Source organism: Heliconius melpomene, chromosome 8 (assembly GCF_056956725.1).
Source record: "Heliconius melpomene rosina isolate 202511_hmr_F chromosome 8, ASM5695672v1, whole genome shotgun sequence".
Taxonomy (NCBI): Eukaryota; Metazoa; Arthropoda; class Insecta; order Lepidoptera; family Nymphalidae; genus Heliconius; species Heliconius melpomene.
Genome location: NC_140396.1, coordinates 4777807 through 4793356, shown reverse-complemented (window position 1 = coordinate 4793356; position 15550 = coordinate 4777807). Strand labels below are relative to the sequence as shown.

At 36.2% G+C, this 15550-nt stretch overlaps 2 protein-coding genes and 1 long non-coding RNA gene across 3 annotated transcripts in view; 1 reads left to right on the top strand and 2 right to left on the bottom strand.

Moving 5' to 3' along the window:
* Positions 1-842: 842 nt before the first annotated feature.
* LOC146536788 (uncharacterized) lies at positions 843-12947 on the top strand. Its single transcript, XR_014878208.1, has 3 exons — positions 843-1288; positions 11555-11600; positions 12844-12947. It is a non-coding gene; the product is annotated as an uncharacterized LOC146536788 (long non-coding RNA).
* LOC146536789 (uncharacterized) lies at positions 9830-11243 on the bottom strand. The gene is made up of 2 exons (XM_085189612.1): positions 10544-11243; positions 9830-9886 (listed from the first exon to the last, which is right to left on the bottom strand). The coding sequence occupies exons 1-2, from the start codon at positions 11201-11203 to the stop codon at positions 9830-9832; spliced, it is 717 nt and encodes a 238-aa protein (XP_085045738.1). The 5' UTR covers positions 11204-11243.
* Zip89B (Zinc/iron regulated transporter-related protein 89B) overlaps positions 11682-15550 on the bottom strand; it is a 23115-nt gene continuing 19246 nt past the window's right edge. Inside the window, exons 2-5 of the mRNA XM_085189530.1 lie at positions 14434-14696; positions 14006-14187; positions 13377-13711; positions 11682-12773 (exon numbers count right to left, since the gene is read on the bottom strand). Coding sequence (XP_085045656.1) covers positions 12685-12773; positions 13377-13711; positions 14006-14187; positions 14434-14696 — 869 coding nt within the window. The 3' untranslated portion in view covers positions 11682-12684. The remainder of the gene's footprint in view (positions 12774-13376; positions 13712-14005; positions 14188-14433; positions 14697-15550) is intronic.

The following is a 15550-nucleotide window of genomic DNA, read 5'->3' as shown; positions in this document are numbered from 1 at the left end:
AGCATAAACTTTGCCACGCTTATCTGCCATATCTCCCATTTCATTATCTTCCATGCAAGATTTTAGTTTTAAGCAAGGCAAAAACTGGGCAAGATTTTGGGCGAAATTAGATGTGAGGAAAGATCATATAGAATGGATGCACACTGCCCCAAATTGGGGGCATAAGAAAATAAGTAAGGCAAATGAGGGTATTATGTTTTTTGGAGTACATGTGTAAATTGTAATAAGCATACTAGATATGTTGCGGCAAGTGAAAGATATCCTAGCGGCAAACGCGAATATACTTGAAAAGCTCTATAAATATAATATTTCATTGGATGTTCACGAAAGTACTTCAGTAGCTCACGCATATTTGATCGTCGTCTTTCATCTGAAATCAAATATATACTTTTTAGGGTTTCGTAGCCGAACGGCAAAATACGGACCTATATATGTACAAAATCAATTTTTTTCTATACTCGATTCATTACGGCAAGAGACAAAAGGCAAACATGTCAAAAAAAAGGTTCTTTTACATGACAGGATTGATGGACTTATTATATTAATTTTAAAAAATATTGATCTATCAATATAGAAATAGCATATCGGTAAAACTCGAAAAAAATATATTTACATTATTCATAAATTTTTTACACTACAATATTCAATTATTTTCGTGAATAAATTCTGAAATACAGTTAAGAAAAGGTAAAATAAATACAAAACGTATGTCGCGTTTGAATATCGTCGGTTGAATTGCATTAATTTGAACTATAGAAAAGTTAAACATTTTTTTTTATATTATTCTCTAACTCTGTATTCAGTGAAAAAAAAAAGTGTTATTATTATGTCATTAATTAGGATTAAGTTAGAAGTATTGATTATTCAAATTACTATTTAAATTTGTGGATATCGATGAAGTTATTTTTATAATTATATTTTGAAATTTTATAAAATTGAACGTAATTAGGTACTTCTTAAAAAGAAGTAAGTAAAAAAACTTATTAATCAGACTGCATTGCCAATTGTAGAAGTAAGGACGGTAATAACTAGACATTTTAAATATATGTAAACCTGCCACTACACCTGAATCATAGCAACTACGTTATAAGAAATAATGACACATTACAATTAAGGATCTGGCTTCTGGAACATATTACGTTGAAGAACCATAACAGACCAGCAAAAGCTTAAGAAATGAAGTGCCGCATTTGTTACAAGGGTTTAGATTATTAGATTGTTTTCATTGACAAATAGAAAAACGAACGAACGAAGTTGTAGACGGCTACTGGCGTTAAATAAAACACAAGTGAGTATAGTAGCTATTTTATTTCACACCTATAAAACCACATCTATGTTAATAGTCTGTAATTCTAGAGTGGAAGTACAATAATAATTAAATTAATGTGCAGTTTAAAAATTCATTAAAAATATTTAAATTAATCTATGAGAATTCTTCAAAAAACACCCGTCGATCAGCAGCTCGAGCGTCGCAATTGAAAATGAATTGACCATACGTTCCATCTAGTACCTAAGACCTAAATTCTAGATCCTGACCATATACCTACCGAAGCACTTAATGGATTATTATCCATCAGGAAAGCGTAAACGTTGCCACATTTATGCTTTACGTCTCATACGTAATATTTTAGTTTGAAATTATAATATTTTTGTTTAGTTTGATATTATAAAAATTTTAAATATGGGCCAGACTTCGGGCGAAAGTAGACATGAGGAATGAAAAATGCAAGGTCTTAACCCTCTACAAAAAGGCAAATGAAAATATTATGTTTTTTGGAGTACATGTGTAAACTGTAATAAACACATAAGATATGTTGCCACAAGTGAAAGAAATCCCAGCGGTAAACGTGAATTTACTTGAAAAGTCCTATAAATAAAGTATTTCATTGGATGTTCACGAAAGTACTTCAGTAGCTCACGCATATTTGATTTTCGTTTTTCATCTGAAATGTACAGAATCATTTTAAAATATTTTTTTTACTATCGAAAATTGCATATGTTGTAAAGTTGTATATACATTGCTATTACATGGATTATTTTTATTTTATTTATTTTCAAATATAGGTATGTATGTTTAAATCAGTCCAAAATTATTAGTAATGGGCGTAGTTGTTTCTTCAGTCGTATTAAATATTTATATTCTATTAACTTACTGGTACAAGTTAACATTTCGTCGGCGATATGGATCTTCAGTGCATCTAGTTGATTTGTTATCATCTCCATCATTACTGACGGATAAAATAAAAGTGCATATTTATATATGAGTAGGCATAAAATATGCATTGTTTTGAAGTCAAACTGAAATCCCTGTTGATTGAATAAATAAAATATTAATTATTTCTCGTAATATATTATAAATAAAAATATGAGTAATTTATGTAATTATTATATTATTATAGTTTTGTCGTTTTTATAAACTTCATATAAGATTTGTCTTTGCTTTAAATCACTAGACGAAGCTGCGCAGGCGTCACCAGTATGTACCTATGTACCTAATATAAAAATGTATAATGTACTTACATTTACTTTATATTTCCGAATTAATCTAAACTATATATTTGTGACATTTATAAAACCAACAACTAAGTGAACAAGCATCTAAAACAAAGAACAATATTATAATCTATACTTATAATAAAATTTTAAAGGGGTCGGACTTGGAAGATATTAAAAAAATATATTGGGAACCTATATATTATATTATTAAATATATATGAACGATTCATATATAGTTAAGTTAGTTTAAGTTTTGTTATTCTTTTTTCGATCAAATATTAAAATAAGTACCTACCATAAATTTTATAGGCCAATCAGTTTTCTCTAATGTGTCCAATATTTTCATATAGATTTTCACATATTCTTTCCAATCAAGAACAGCTGTAGCATTATTTAGGATCTCTTTACGAAGTTTAGTGCAAAATATCTTTACACGAAAATACAATAGACTGAATACCACCACAATAGGAATACGTCCAACCTCGGTACCCAAACGTATGAGTGTTATATAGATTACTTTAAATCTATTATAAATAGATATATCCATTTGCATCCCAATTATAATATAAAATATATTATAATTGGGATGCAAATCCCCCTGGGCCATCCCCTGGTCTGTTGCCCAGACTCGCCCTACCCTAAGGCCGCTACTGCAAACTATTATATTATTTTATACGTACCTAAAGCGCCTACATTTTGAAAATGTGTACCTGAAGTAGAACCATTACTGTCTAGCTTAGTTATAAGAACTAATGACAACCAGCCAAATTTTAAGAAATAAGGAAATAGCGCATTATTAGCTAATAAATTAGATAGGGCTTTGTATATTAGATTGTTTTCGTAGACAATTAAAAAACCAAGAAACGAAGTTGTGGACCAGCATTAAATAAAACACATATGAACATAGTAGCTATTTTATTTCACACGATTAAAATCACATCTGTGTATTAACACATTGTGTTCTGTAACTCTAGAGTGCAATTATAACAAGAATCAATGTATCAAGTAATTAACGTGCAGTTACATTATTACGAAATTCATAAATTCTAATATGTAAATTAATTCTAAAGACTATTCCGCATCCGAAATCCGAGAATTCCGTCAAAAAACACCGGTCAATCAACAGATGAAGCGTCGCAATTGGAAGTATATTGGCCATACGCTCCATCTAGATCCTGACCATATAATGAAACACTCAATGGATTGTTATCCTTAAGAATAGCATAAACTTTGCCACGCTTATCTGCCATATCTCCCATTTCATTATCTTCCATGCAAGATTTTAGTTTTAAGCAAGGCAAAAACTGGGCAAGATTTTGGGCGAAATTAGATGTGAGGAAAGATCATATAGAATGGATGCACACTGCCCCAAATTGGGGGCATAAGAAAATAAGTAAGGCAAATGAGGGTATTATGTTTTTTGGAGTACATGTGTAAATTGTAATAAGCATACTAGATATGTTGCGGCAAGTGAAAGATATCCTAGCGGCAAACGCGAATATACTTGAAAAGCTCTATAAATATAATATTTCATTGGATGTTCACGAAAGTACTTCAGTAGCTCACGCATATTTGATCGTCGTCTTTCATCTGAAATCAAATATATACTTTTTAGGGTTTCGTAGCCGAACGGCAAAATACGGACCTATATATGTACAAAATCATTTTAGAATATATTTTTTGAAAACAATATTAACTAAATTGCATTTATGCGATCATGTCATAGTCATTACGATTTTTTTCTTTCAAGTAAATATTTTTTTGAAATCAGTCTAAAATTATTAATAACGAGCATGATTGTTTCATAAAGCTTCACTTTACTACTATGTGATCCCGGCCTAGAATAGGATCACCCTGGTACTGATGGTGTCGTAAGAGGCGACTAAAGTACGTGTGGTAGAGTCACGTCGCCAGCAATGGCAACACGCATGGGCAGACTCGACCGGATCATTACCACCCCCGGCATTTAAAACCGGCGTTAAGTAGTGGCTTTATGCCACTGCGTTTCGCATTAGGTAATGCCGGGCTCCGGAGCCCAACCCCCATCCCTCCCTGGAATATGAAAGCGGCACATAAAGAGAATCTACCCCAGGAGGGTACCAGCACCTCCGGTGCTGGAGAATCCCTCCCTGAGTCCTCAAGCTCAGGCTGCCCTTCGAATTCTGGGGAGGGCACAGTACCGCGCACAAGACCAAATTGCAAACAAGGCAAACGAGACGTACGCCCCACGGCAACCCCTACCACACTAAACGTGGACTTTTCTAATATCAGGGGTCTTCACTCCAACCTGAATGCCGTCCACCACCATCTTGAGACGGCACGGCCGGCCTTGTTATTTCTGACGGAGACTCAAATTGTCCGACCGAGCGACACAGCCTACCTCCAATACCCCGGCTACAAAATAGAACACAACTTTATGCCTCATGCCGGGGTCGCTGTGTTCGTAAGGGAGGACCTGAGTTTCCGTCGTCTTGCTAATCTTGAAGGTCGGGACCTGTCGACTATCTGGCTCCGTGTTGACTCGGACGATCGAACCCGAGTCTACGCATGCCTTTACAGGTCCCACAGTGGCAATGCGGAAACGGATCGGCTCATGGAACACATGCAATCGGCCATCGACGATATGCTCTCACAGATCCCCTCTGCTGAGGTCGTGATACTTGGCGATTTTAACGCGCACAATGCCAGTTGGCTTGGATCACGCACCACCGACCACGCTGGGAGGGCCGTTTTTGACCTTGCTACGGCGAATGGATTGTCCCAATTGGTTGAGTCGCCTACGCGACTCCCGGACGTGGACAACCACAATGCCTCCTTATTGGACCTTCTGCTGACTTCGCACCCGGAACAGTACCAGGTTGTCGTCGATGCTCCTTTGGGGTCTTCTGACCACTGCCTGGTACGGAGTGTCGTGCCCATTAAGCGCGGCAGTCGCAGAACACCCGCAACTCGTCGCGTCTGGCACTACAAGTCAGCAGATTGGGATGGGATGCGTACATTTTACTCATCTTATCCCTGGGGGGCGGTTTGCTTCTCTTCTGATGATCCTAGTACCTGTGCCGCTGCTGTTGCCGATGTGGTTCTGCAAGGCATGGAACTTTATATTCCTAGCAATGTAGTGCCCATCGGTGGCAAGTCACAGCCTTGGTTTGATACGTCTTGCAAACTTGCTGCCCTTAGCAAACGCGAGGCATATCAAATCTGGGCCGAGGCACTGGTTACTAAGGATCCGAAGGTGAAAGCCTCAAAAAGAGAGTATAACCGGGCCTCTAGGTCCTTTAAGCGGCAAATTGCCAAAGCAAGGTCCGAGCATATCGCCAAAATCGGCGAGAAGCTTGAGAGCTACCCGTCCGGAACTCACCAGTTTTGGGCGCTCTCAAAGGCGGCACTCGGCAACTTCAGCCAGCCTTCGCTTCCGCCTTTACGCAAGGGGAATGACATCTTGGTCCATACGGCGAAAGAGAAAGCCGATCTCCTGGGCGCTCTCTTTGCCTCGAACTCGACTTTGGATGACCAAGGATCAACGCCACCGACTATACCGCGGTGCCAGAGCTCAATGCCTGATGTTAAGTTTAGCCAAAAAGCTGTAAGGCGAGCTCTGTCCTCTTTGGACATCCATAAATCGAGCGGGCCAGATGGCATCTCCCCCTTAGTACTTCGCTCTTGTGCTCCTGAGCTGACACCGGTGCTAACGCGTTTGTTTCGGCACTCTTACTCAGTCGGCGTAGTCCCAGATTCATGGAAGAGCGCTCTTATCCACCCGATCCCGAAGAAGGGCGATGGTTCCGATCCATCTAACTACAGGCCTATTGCCATCACCTCCCTACTCTCAAAAGTCATGGAGAGCATCATCAATAGCCAGCTCTTGGTTTATCTAGAGGATCACCGATTGATTAATGACCGTCAATATGGCTTCCGCCATGGTCGCTCAACCGGTGATCTTCTGGTTTACCTTACCCACCGTTGGGCTGCGGCTATTGGTAGCAAGGGAGAGGGCCTGGCAGTTAGTTTGGACATGGCGAAGGCCTTTGATCGAGTGTGGCATGGGGCGCTCCTTGCTAAACTTCCATCCTATGGGCTTCCCGAGAACTTATGCAGGTGGATCGCCAGCTTTCTCACTGGGCGCAGCATCAAGGTCACTGTCGACGGTTTTTGCTCCAAACATATGCCCGTGAACGCTGGCGTTCCCCAAGGCTGCGTGCTGTCCCCCACGCTGTTTCTTCTGCATATCAATGACATGCTGGAGGATTCTAGCATTCATTGCTATGCAGATGACAGCACGGTGGACGCTGTTTACTCCGGCCGCGCAAGTCTTTCTCGGGAAAACGCTGAACAGTGCCGAAATAAACTTGTATCTTCTGTTGAGGCATCCCTCGAGAATGTCTCTTCATGGGGTGAAAAGAACCTGGTCCAATTTAACCCCCTGAAGACACAGGTTTGCGCGTTAACCACAAAAAAAACCCCATTTATCGTATCGCCAGTCTTTCAGAACACTCCCCTTTCAGCCGCGCCGAGTATCAGCATATTGGGCCTTAATGTTTCGAGTGACTGCCAGTATCGCGATCATCTGGAAAGCAAGGCCAAGTTGGCCTCGAAGAAACTGGGGGTCATCAATAGAGCGAGACGGTACTTCACGCCAAGACACCGATTGGCTCTATATAGGGCCCAGGTTCGGCCACACATGGAGTACTGTTCTCATCTCTGGGCTGGTGCACCCCAGTATCAGTTTGACCCATTTGATCGCATACAACGTAGAGCTGTCCGAATCATTAAGGACCCAGTAAGCTGTGAAAGGCTTGACACTTTGGCCCTGCGTAGAGACGTCTCCTCGCTGTGCGTTCTCTATCGCATTTATCATGGTGAGTGTTCTGAAGAACTGTTTGACCTGTTACCTGCCGCCGAATTTTCTAACCGCACAGCACGTCACAAACTCAAATATCATCCACACCATCTGGATGCGTGGCACTCCACTACTGTGCGGTTTCGTAGGAATTTCCTTCCACGCGCCACCGAACTGTGGAATAGCCTACCCGCGGCAGTGTTTCCAGGTCGGTACGATATGGGTACCTTCAAAAAGCGCGTCTATCTCCACCTCAAAGGCCGGCAACGCACCTGTAGCTCCTCTGGTGCTGCACGGGGTCGTGGGCGGCGGTGATCATCATCAGGTGACCCGAACGCTCGTTTGCCTTGTCCTTCTTTTTCCATAAAAAAAAAAAAAAATCCCCATATGTAGGGTAGGCAGACGGAGACTAGTGCTAAGACACTCCGCTCCAAATTTTTCGATGAACTCTGGGGATATTGCGTGTTCAGTGACGGAACTCAACGTCGCGTTTTGCCTCGACACCGGGGCGATGAAATGAAAATATACCTAAATGTAAATTATTATTTCATTTCCTCGAGTGGGGGTCGAATCCACAGCTGTCCTGGCCTCTAATCGAAATCTTATTTAATATTTATATCCTATTAACTTACTGGTACATGTTATCATTCTGTCGGCAATATGGATCTTCAGTGCATCTAGTTGATCTGTTATCATCTCCATCATTACTGATGGATAAAATAAAACGGCATATTTGTATACTAGATATCCTAAAATATGTATTGTTTTCAAATCAAACTGTAAATCCTGTTGATTGAATAAATTAAATATTAACTATTCTTTGCTTGAAAAGTAAAAAGATGACTAGATAATTTATGTATAAAGGATTTATCAGAATGAGTCTTCTGTGAGTGATTTTTATAATGTACTAGCGACCCTCTTGCGGCTTCGCCCGCTTTAACTACTGGATTATTCATATAATGTATGTTTTTGCAAAGCACTTAAGATAATGTGAAAATTAATTAATACCTAATGCAACACGCATTTTCGTAGTTTCAATAAGGATTTTCCAATTGTTTTAAACAGCAAGGATTTTTTAGTAGGTACCGTAATTTTATATCTGTGCTACTAATCTTTTCAAGTACTTATTTATTTCTTATTTCAAGTATTAATATATTTAAATGACTATTTTTAGATAGTTAAATGACATTAAATAATACATTCAACTCGAATTATCCAATACGTGCAAACGCATCTAAATCTTCGTTGCTATAAAGGCAGGCTTTTTTTTCGAGCTTGTGGTTAATGCTGAAGAGAGTATTCTGTCCCTGATAAAAAGAAAGCACTACGTGGCGGCCTGTGAGGAAAATTAAATAGAATGCATCGGCCGGGAATCGAAACCGGGCCGCCCGCGTGGCAGGCGAGCGTTCTACCACTGAACCACCGATGCATGTAAGGCAGGCGGGCATGGCGGACGCGCTTAGTCGAGTGGAGAGTCGTTTGCGAAACGACGCAAGGATTTTTTGATATTGTAACAACTTCTAAAGTACTTATTAAAATGAAAAACAGTAAAAGACAGTTTTGGTCTACATTAAATGGCCAACGTAACTATACTATAAAATATACTTATTTGTATGCTGAGAGTAAGGGATAAGTGAAACTTGAGTAACATACAGCTGATGTGTGAACGGCGTGATGTGTCAACAATTAAATGAGTTTTTCTGTAAAAGTATTCGCAATTTCGAAATAGTGTAAAAAGCAATTTTTATCTTCGTTTAACGTAGAAAATTAATAAAGTATTTTAAAGGATAAGGATTAATACTATTATGGAAAAATATGACTCACAATAAAAAATATATTGAAATTATTTTTAGACAGAAAAATGATCATTACACGTTATTCTTAAAAGAGACGAATATCGGCCGTCGCGGACTTTTTTGTAGATCTTAGTAAGAGGAACAATACTCCAGTACATTTTTTTCATATAGTACTTACCATTAAAGTTGTTAGTTTAAGAGTTAAAAATAAATCAAAAACTATTTCAACCAATCAATAAATTTTAATGTTATTTAAAAACGAAAAACGGCAACTTCGGCCATAAACATAATCTAAATTAAACATTTGTAAAAACACTATCTTTAGGCCTTATTAAACTATAATAATATAATAAGGCCTAAAACTTTAAATTTATTGATTATTGATGACGCGAATAATTTTTCGCTGCTGAACATACTACTTGAAACTAGCTACAGTGGTTAATGAAATTAAATATAGTCTCAGTTTTGAAGTTGTTGGTGTAGGTATACAAAGTACATTACAATTTAAGAATAATTCAATTTAGAAGTCTTTATTAAACATCCCTTATGTTTTTTTTGTATCGTACTCATAACAAATTGTATTTATTTTTTCTTTTGCAAATCATAACATATTGCCAAAGATGGCCCCCATCATCTCATAATTTAAATAAAGAGAATCTTATGGAGAAGATGTTATTATAATTTTTTCTCGAGCATTTTATTGGACACATTTGGTATTCAGAATCACATTGTCGATGGATCTACCAATCATCCTCTATATTAAACATTATGGTGTCTCAATAATGTACAAAAAATTCTCCATTGTTCTTTTAAGAATTTTTTTTTTCATTATTACAGAAAATGAGATTATCAAATTAATTGAACAGAGTACAAGACCTCCTAATTTAGGTGTAATATAAAAATGTGTTAGACTTACATTTCTTTTATATACCAGAATTATTGTGAACTGTATATTTGTGATACCTATAAAACCAACTATTAAGTGCACAAGCATCTAAAAACAACAATATAGTATTATAATTTTAAGTAAATAAATGTTTATATGAGCCCACTCGTGGCGCACACGCATTCAACTGTTAGCGTGGCAAGTTGTAGGTTCAGTTCTCACCCGAGCAAATGAAATATTAAATTTATAAATACTTAATATAAAATATTATTTTATTCGGTCTGGTAACGAGACAAAGCGCGGCGTTGAGTTCCGTCACTCAACACGCAATGCTTCAGAATTCGGCGGCGACCCTTCTATTGCATGAAGCTAAAATATATCTTACTTTCATTTCTAAATTCTATATTTCAGTCACAATTTCACGTAGGAAAAAAATAGAGTGTAACGTGATCGACGGTGGTCTATGGGTAGGGGATCAAAAAATATTATTATAGGGGAGAAAAAAATATTAAAATAAGTACCTACCATAAATTTTATGGGCCAATCAGTTTTCCCTAATGTGTCCAATATTTTTATATAGATTTTCACATATTCTTTCCAATCAAGAACAGCCGTAGCATTATTTAGGATCTCCTTACGAAGTTTAGTGCAAAATATCTTTACACGAAAATACAATAGACTGAATACCACCACAACAGGAATACGTCCAACCTCGGTACCCAAACGTATGAGTATCATATATAATAAGGTGAATTTGTTATCAATAGATTCTTTCATACCAGGTTGCGTCCAAATCACATAGAATAACGAACAAATAATTGTAAATGATACAATGTAGCATAATAAAAATTTCGCTACATTTTTTCGAGTATTTTTTGAATAATTTTTGTCTTCTATTATTTCGTCAATCGATAAATAGTTGATTAGATATTCCTCTTCTGTTTGTAGCGAACATATTATATAAATAACATACTCCACTCTTCTTGATATTTCGCTTATGTCGTCGAATGATATTATTCTACCAATAGTTGCAATATATACATACTGTACGCTGATAGCTACTAACAATGCCTTAATGGCGTACTTTATCCAGATATTTTCATAAAAATTATAATAAAATCCAAAAACCATGCGCAGTTTTAAAATAAAGTTAATACCGACCAAGTCGTCTCCGCAACGAGCCATGTTTGTGTTTTAACTGATAGATGAAATGACTATTGAAATGATTGACCTAGAAAAAAAATCATCATATTGAGTGCTTATCTTGAATCTGAATAGTTAATATAACAAATGAAATGGTTAATTATATACATACTTGTACATTTTAACGAAATACCTAATAGTAGGAATATTTTTTAGTACAATTATCTTTCTACAATGTATGTTAATTTATATATATAACATGCACTGAAGATACAAATTTGTACTTTAGATAACTAACTGAAATTAGAAAAATATTTTTATTAATATGCGAAAAATAAATAAACCTAAAAAAATATAAAGCTACGCAGATCAATTTGATTCTTTTTTTTCCAGATCGAAGCTGTCTGTCATTTTTTGAAGGGATTGCATAAATCTGCAGGTATCTGTTTTTTTAAATGATTTTTTTTTAAAGAATGATACATGATAAAAAAATACACAAGGAAACAAATAAAAAACAAAATAAAATGTGATATAGCTATATTTACAAAAATAATAAATCTATTTACAATTCACAGTTACTGCTCATTAAAAAAATATGCAAAGTACGTCGAATGTTTATCTCTAAAGTAATAGTGAGTACTAAATAAAACATTATATTATTTTAATATAAAAAGGTTAAACTAAATTTTAGGTATTTCTTATATTTTTAATCCTCGTCTTTCATCTGCTAAGACTTTAATGTTTATATCACAGACACACGAGTCGTTTACAAAGGTTACCCTAATTTTGTAACCTAAATTATTTTCTGAGTCCAGCCCTGTGCATAGGGTCGGGTAAAAAATTAAATTGATTTTATAAATACGGTTTACGGTTTTTACTTGCGGCAACACTACGCACCTGCTCTAATTTCACTGCTATTTAAATATAAATCATAATTTTTATTGCCACAAAATTATCTCGCCCACTTTAAAATCAATAATATTTAACTTTGTATTTATCTTCCGACACTGACTAGACATGATTATGTATTCATATTAAATGTAACATAGGTATCCATTAACTGTGTTAAAAGTTAATTATTGACGCATCACCCGATGCATTTAAATTATTTAAAATTTAGAAGTCTGTAATATTCTTTTATAATTATTTGTGTAACATAAATAAGAACATTATTTTAATTATTTAACAAAAACAAAAACATGACTCCGAAATGTCAATTAAAAAATGTTAATGTAAAGTGTTATTAAGTTTTAGTTTTTAAGTTACATTGTTGATTTCTAAAAGAAAAACGTTTGAAAAGTACCTAAATCTTTCTCAATAATGATGAAATAAAATAGTGCATTTAATTTGATAAAAAAATACTTAATTTTGTTAAAGTATTACGTAAAGCAGTCTATCGTTTATTTATAATATAGTAGAACATATAATACTAATAATTTAATATAGCTATGTTATGACCACAGCTGCAATAAATAACAATTAATAAGAAAAATTGTACTTATAAAGACTTAAATAAGTAAAGTTTAATGGTCGTGACTGTGTCCATGGTCAGAGCCATTGTCTGCAACACTACCACCACCACCACCGTGCGAGTGACTGTGCGAATGTCCAGCTGAAAAAAAAAATAAAATTATACATACTTAATATATTTATTTTGTAAATAATGCATATCATTTTTTTAGCTTGGCGTTGTATCCCGCATGTAACAGGGTATGAGGGAACCGAGTGTTAAGACACTGCGTTCCAAACTTTCCGCCGAATTCGAGGCATTGTGTGTTGAGGAGGTACGTATATTAAAATAATTATAAATGTAGTCAAGTCTACAAAAGGCCTACACTTATTTCATTTTACAGAAAACTTTTAACCAATTTTGAACAGGAATGGCTGATCAAATAATTCCACTTATTTGAGCGAAGCGAGCAGAGCGCTCTACTGGAGACTTTTTAAACTCTTTGTCACTAATAGGCTCCCAAACGGTTTCACCAATTGAGATGAAAATTTGCAAACCTATAGATATGACCACGTAGATGGTTTTAAGCGAAAAAAAATGTTAAAATTCAAAAATTCATTTCTCGCTTCACTCAACATGTGAACATCGAGATACTGTCAAAATTGAGGTCCGGTTCGCGCCCCTAGTTATTATTCCAATTTGTTTTTTCCTATTTACTAATTTTCGTGATTCAATAATTGTTCTACAAATTATAAATTTACTCACTTAGTAACTGTAATCCAAACATTAGTCCGAATCCTATGAGAGCAGCGAGGTACTGCAGGATGCCGGTTCTGTCACTCTTCCAGATTTCAAAGAATATAACGTAGAGTAGAGTGCCTGATGCCAAGCCCTGGAGTACTACTGAGTAGACTCCAGCTGCTGTCGCTCCTTCACCACCGACAAGTATTAAACCAATGCCAATACCAAGTGGTGATACAATGGCGAATGTAGTGATATATATAACAGAAAGCCAGGTCTTCGTACGAGTTGCGATTAGCTCTACGCCGATACAGAAAGCAATGACCAGCTTGTGGGCGGATACTGCTCCTAACATGTACCTGTAATACATAAAGTTAAATTTACTCAAATTGAAATTGAACAAACAATTTATTTAATAAATTATAAAATTATGTAAACCTTAATATTTCAATTATTAGATATTTAAAAAAAAAATGGTTATTCTTTGACATTTGTTATTAATTAGCGCCATCTCTTGACAAATAGAATACTCAAATAAAACTTTAAAATGGCATTTTGAAACATCAAACTGCTATTTAATAATAGATGGCGTCACTTCATATGAATAAATCTAAATTAATTCATAGGCAGTAGCTTATTAAAGTTCCGCTCACCAAACATTAGAGGTGCTTGATTCTAATCCAACAGCAAGACCTTCAAACAGTTCATGGATAGACAGAGCTAGTACGATGAGTAGGCCGCGCAAAGCTGAGGTTACATCGTCGGCGTTGCTGACGGGCATGTGGCTATGGCCATGGTGCACGTGGTTGTTGTGATTATGATTTACTTCCAAGTCCTAAAAAGTTGGAATTATTGTTTTAACTTTGCATATTCTCGTAATTTTGAAGGATAGGCAAGAATTATTATAAAATCGTTAGGTAGAAATACGAGCCAAAAAGATTACATACTAGGTATAGAAAACTAAATAATTACGAATATTTATTTTATGCAGAAGTATTTTTCAGCGGAAACTGAAAAAAATAATATAAAGACAAGATTCACCAATCCTAGAAAACCGTTTCGCAAAGTCTTCATAACTTACCTTGCTTTTTATAATTGATGCGGGATCAATAAGATCGGCGGTGGAATTGGTGACACTCTTATCACCCGTTTCCTTGCTCTCGCTACTCGAGACACTCCTACGAACGCTGAGGTTCCTTACTAGCGGTGAATTGCGGCCGTTCCTCTTTTCCCTCCGGTGGATGTATATATGAACTAGTTCTTCAACAAGGTACATAATGAAGAAACCGCATATCATCAGCAGAGACGCCAAGGAGAAATCAAATTCTCCCATCAGGCCCGATGCTGGAAGGATAATAAATAGCAAATTATTTTTTGTTATTAGATTTATACTTGACACCAATCGTGGCACATGGGCTCTAAGTGTGACCGTATACGCGTCAGATTGTGGATTGGGTCCCATTTTCTTGTCTCGGCGTGCGGCGTTGAGTTCCACCACTAAATAAATGTAAGAAACCAAAATTCTGGAAACGGAGTTTCTTAACACTGGGTTCCCTATAGCCACCCTGATGTGTGCAGATACAGTGTGACGCTAAAAATAAACATAATAGTCCTTTAGGGGCTAGAAGTTATTAACTAACCATTTCATTTAACAAATATGCTTATCCTTTTTATAATATGCCAAAGTATTTCCATTTTCCTGACAAAAAATAAGATGAAACTGTCGTATTAAAGCACGAACTTCTCATGTTTTCATTTAAAATTAACATTGGCCCAGAAATTAAGTTTACTTTGCATCACGAAATTTGATAAAATATGAAAGGTCAGCTGCAGGTGACTGAGCGAAGTCACCCAACCATACTCACTTTTACACATGTAGGTAATATAATATATTTAGTAACTTGTTTTTCCAAGTACCTAGTTTTAAATATATTTATTATTTAGTGAGACTTATTATTAAAAGATGAGTCGTGCTCGATGGGTGTGCGTGGATTAGAATCCTGCTCTGCTACTTCATTTTTTATTTTTTTTCCTTATCAAGACACTCCCCTCCTGCTTTGCAATTCATCTGAACTTCCGTCTAATTTCGATTGACAAGGCGGGAAAATGAAAATATAAATTAAAATATTTAATCTCCTCGAGTGGGGATCGAACCCAGAACCAGTCGCGTTTACGCGAAAGTGGGGTCTTAGCACTAG

Excerpts from the sequence above, each read along its gene's own strand:
- LOC146536789 (XM_085189612.1), bottom strand. The coding sequence starts at position 11,203 with ATGGCTCGTTGCGGAGACGACTTGGTCGGTATTAACTTTATTTTAAAA. Across the intron at positions 9,887-10,543 it reads ATTGGCCCATAAAATTTATG|AGGATGATTGGTAGATCCAT; the intron begins GTAGGTACTTAT and ends TGTTTAATATAG.